The 3,183-nt window shown below is 48.9% G+C and overlaps 1 protein-coding gene across 1 annotated transcript; it reads left to right on the forward strand.

Moving 5' to 3' along the window:
* Window positions 1–1,022: 1,022 nt before the first annotated feature.
* On the forward strand, window positions 1,023–2,639 carry NECAP1 (NECAP endocytosis associated 1; the record flags this gene model as incomplete). Its single annotated transcript, XM_009573926.1, has 5 exons — window positions 1,023–1,123; window positions 1,274–1,378; window positions 1,788–1,869; window positions 2,262–2,370; window positions 2,453–2,639. Coding segments are annotated over 5 exons (584 nt in total), but the record flags the coding sequence as incomplete, so codon positions are not given.
* Window positions 2,640–3,183: the final 544 nt, after the last annotated feature.

Consider the following 3,183-nt stretch of genomic DNA (forward strand, 5'->3'; position numbering starts at 1 on the left):
GATGGTCTGTGCCTAAAAGCCTTCGCTCCGTGCTGTGGAGGAGCAGGGGCTGCTCTGTCAATCATGTGCAGGAGTTGAGGGCACCTGAGCAACTTGCTCTTCCAGGCAGAGCTGACCTCCGCTCCTAGTTTGCCCGGTCCTCTGGGGCGCGAGTCTGATGTGGTATAACGGTATGTTGAATTTGGCCTGTTGGCTCTTGCAGTAGCGGGGAGGAAGCCAGAAGGAGTTCAGCATGATTCTTAAGAAGAGATTGCAGGACCAGGAGTTAGAAATACCTGCTCTCTCTTTAGCCGAAACCAGTGGAGTGTGACTTTGTAAGCTGTGCCCACAGACTTTCAGGAGAAACAGGTTTGTGCTCTGAAGCACTGATGGGTGTCAGTGGTACTCGGTGAACTTGGCAAACTGTTGTTGCTGTGGATGCTGCAGGTGTTTGTTTCCAGTTGTAGAATCCTGTAGGTTGGGGTTTGTTTTCTCTCTCTCTTCCCCAGCGCCCCTTCACAACAGTCTGTAGCAAAGAGTTTGATGGGCTAGTCAGGATGGCTGTGTGTATGATGTTTTACCTAGTGTAAGCTAGCTGGCTCTAGGTTCAGAGGTACTTCATATTATTTTACATCAACAGGGTAGAATAATGGAGTGGCTTTTCAGCATGCTATTAATTAATTTTGGGGGTCTTCCTAATGCTCACAAGTCACTTATTAGTCGCTTTTGGGTTTACTGTTCCAAGTGAGTTTCTGGGTTTCAGTCTTCCCTCTTCTGCAAGCTTATAAAGGTGAAGACAGAGTTGATGTTCTCTGGACTGTATCAATTTCCCTTTGTCCAGAGGAAAGAGAGGTCAGTCAGAGCCATGTGTGTCAATTGGCAGCAACGGAGAGGAGCTGAGACATCATATATTGTTTGGGGAGAGAAGTGGAATAAGGCAGCTGCACGTGTTGAAGGTTTGGGAGCAGAGACTTTGGCTGAGATGCTTGGGCAGAAGTGGAGGGGCTGATGTACAATCAGTGAACAGTTGCTTTTCTCATCAGGGCATCTGACTGGAAACTGGACCATCCGGACTGGACAGGGCGGCTTCGTGTCACCTCCAAAGGCAAAACTGCATACATAAAACTGGAGGATAAGGTTTCAGGTAAGGGAAAAGCTGTGTCTTGGCAAGACTGCAACTACGATTGCTGCTTATGAGTCTGTGCTTCTAAGCCTGCTCAGAGCTGTGCATGGCAGCCCTGGACACGCTTTAGCAAGAGGTTCCTCTCCTTAACACCCAATTCTTTGTCTGCAGGAGAACTCTTCGCCCAGGCTCCTATAGATCAATACCCTGGCATTGCAGTAGAGACTGTGACGGATTCCAGCCGCTATTTTGTCATTCGAATTCAGGATGGGACTGGTGAGTTGAGGGGTCATGTATGTTCCAAGTGCTAGGGGTGGAGGAGACTCAGCCTGATGGAACTAGGTGTATGCCAGGTGGATTGAAATGGTGTTGGGAGTGCTGAACAGGCTGGGTAGTGTGCCTGGAGGGGTAGGAAGGCAAGGTTAACAAAGGAGGGTTCTCTACATTGCACAGAGTCCAGGGGCTGGGAAGGAACGTTCAGTTTCTGAGAGTGCCGCATGGGAAGAAGGGTGCGTCCTGAAGGCTAGGAGCAATGAACTGCTGTTAGCTGCTGGTGTCCAGCTGCAGGTGTGTCAGAGGGAGGTAGCACAGAGTGGTTTAGGAGAAGCAGAAGGATTTTGGAGTGAATGAACACAAGGGCCCATTGGCAGGGCACCTCCAATGACTCCTCCTGTCTCCTTGCTAGGACGAAGTGCTTTTATAGGCATTGGCTTCACGGATCGTGGTGATGCCTTTGACTTCAACGTCTCTTTGCAGGATCACTTCAAGTGAGTTGTGCGGTTTTTCCTCTGGCCTGTAGAACATGGCGGGTGGTGGTGCATGTTCATTTAGCACAGGTTTCCTTGGGATGGTCATGAAGCCCTGCTCTGACTCTATCAGGGACACTTGAGTGTACTGCCAACTGTCATGCAAGCTGAGAGTCCTGCAGGGTCAGATCTGTAAGTCTTAAGCTTAGGTCCTGTGATGCTACAGGTGCAGTGTTAGTCTCCTGGGTTTGTGGTGGTCCCAGCTTTTTGCTGTACTACACTGGGAGTAGGGAGGTAGCTGGTTTGTCAAGACAAGGTAGTTCTTTGGCAGGGTGGGGGGAAGAACCATGCATTTTTCTGAAACTCTGTTCCCCTTTGCCACAGGGTTTTACGTCTTCCTCTCTTCTTTTTAGGTGGGTGAAGCAGGAGACTGAGATCTCCAAGGAGTCCCAGGAAGCCGACACACGTCCCAAACTAGACTTAGGGTTTAAGGAAGGGCAGACCATCAAACTGAACATTGGGGTAAGCAGCCCAGTTTACCCTCCTTCTTTCTCTGGATATGCCAATGGATACTATTCCTCATTTGTCCTTTCTTTTTATACAGAACATGACGACAAAGAAAGGAGGAGCAGCCAAGCCCCGTGTGTCTGGATCAGGGGGCCTAAGCCTGCTGCCACCCCCACCAGGAGGCAAAATTGCAGTCCCTCCTATACCTCCCCCTTCTTCCACAGCCATTGCCAACCATGTCACACCACCACCCGTGCTGAAATCCAGTAACATGAGCAGTGCAGGTAAACATTAGCATAGAGCAAAGAGTCTGTCAGACACTAGTAGGTGCATAGAAAGGACTGAGGCCTGCTTCAGGGAACCGATGTTCAGTCTAGTGCCAGCAGTGCCCTGTGAGACATGATGTGTCCTGAGGGCTTTCCTCTCTTTGACCTGAGGATCTCCATGCTTGTTTAATAATACCTGCTCGTTCTCCTTGCAAGGAGGACAGCATTGTAGCTTCTGTCCTTGCAAAAGGAGAAACCAAGCGACTTGGTCAAAATGATCTGGAGGCAGTGGGTATGAAACTTAAATAGTTGGATTTTTCTGAACTTGTGTGTGCTTTAGGGGCACTAGCAGAGCTGTGTAGGGTGTCCAGAAAAGTACTGCACAGTCACTTGCTTTCTGCAGATAAATATAGATAGACTTGTTGTTGTTGTTGAAAGATGCAGGAAAAGCACTTCTTGAGCAGCTTTGAATAAGGAGAGAGGAAGCTTTAGTATGAGCAGCAGAAAGAGGTGCAAAGTACAGTGGGATTGTGGGTATAGTGGATTATTTTAAAAATATATA

The sequence above is a fragment of the Fulmarus glacialis genome, unplaced genomic scaffold (genome assembly GCF_000690835.1).
Source record: "Fulmarus glacialis isolate BGI_N327 unplaced genomic scaffold, ASM69083v1 scaffold26323, whole genome shotgun sequence".
NCBI lineage: Eukaryota > Metazoa > Chordata > Aves > Procellariiformes > Procellariidae > Fulmarus > Fulmarus glacialis.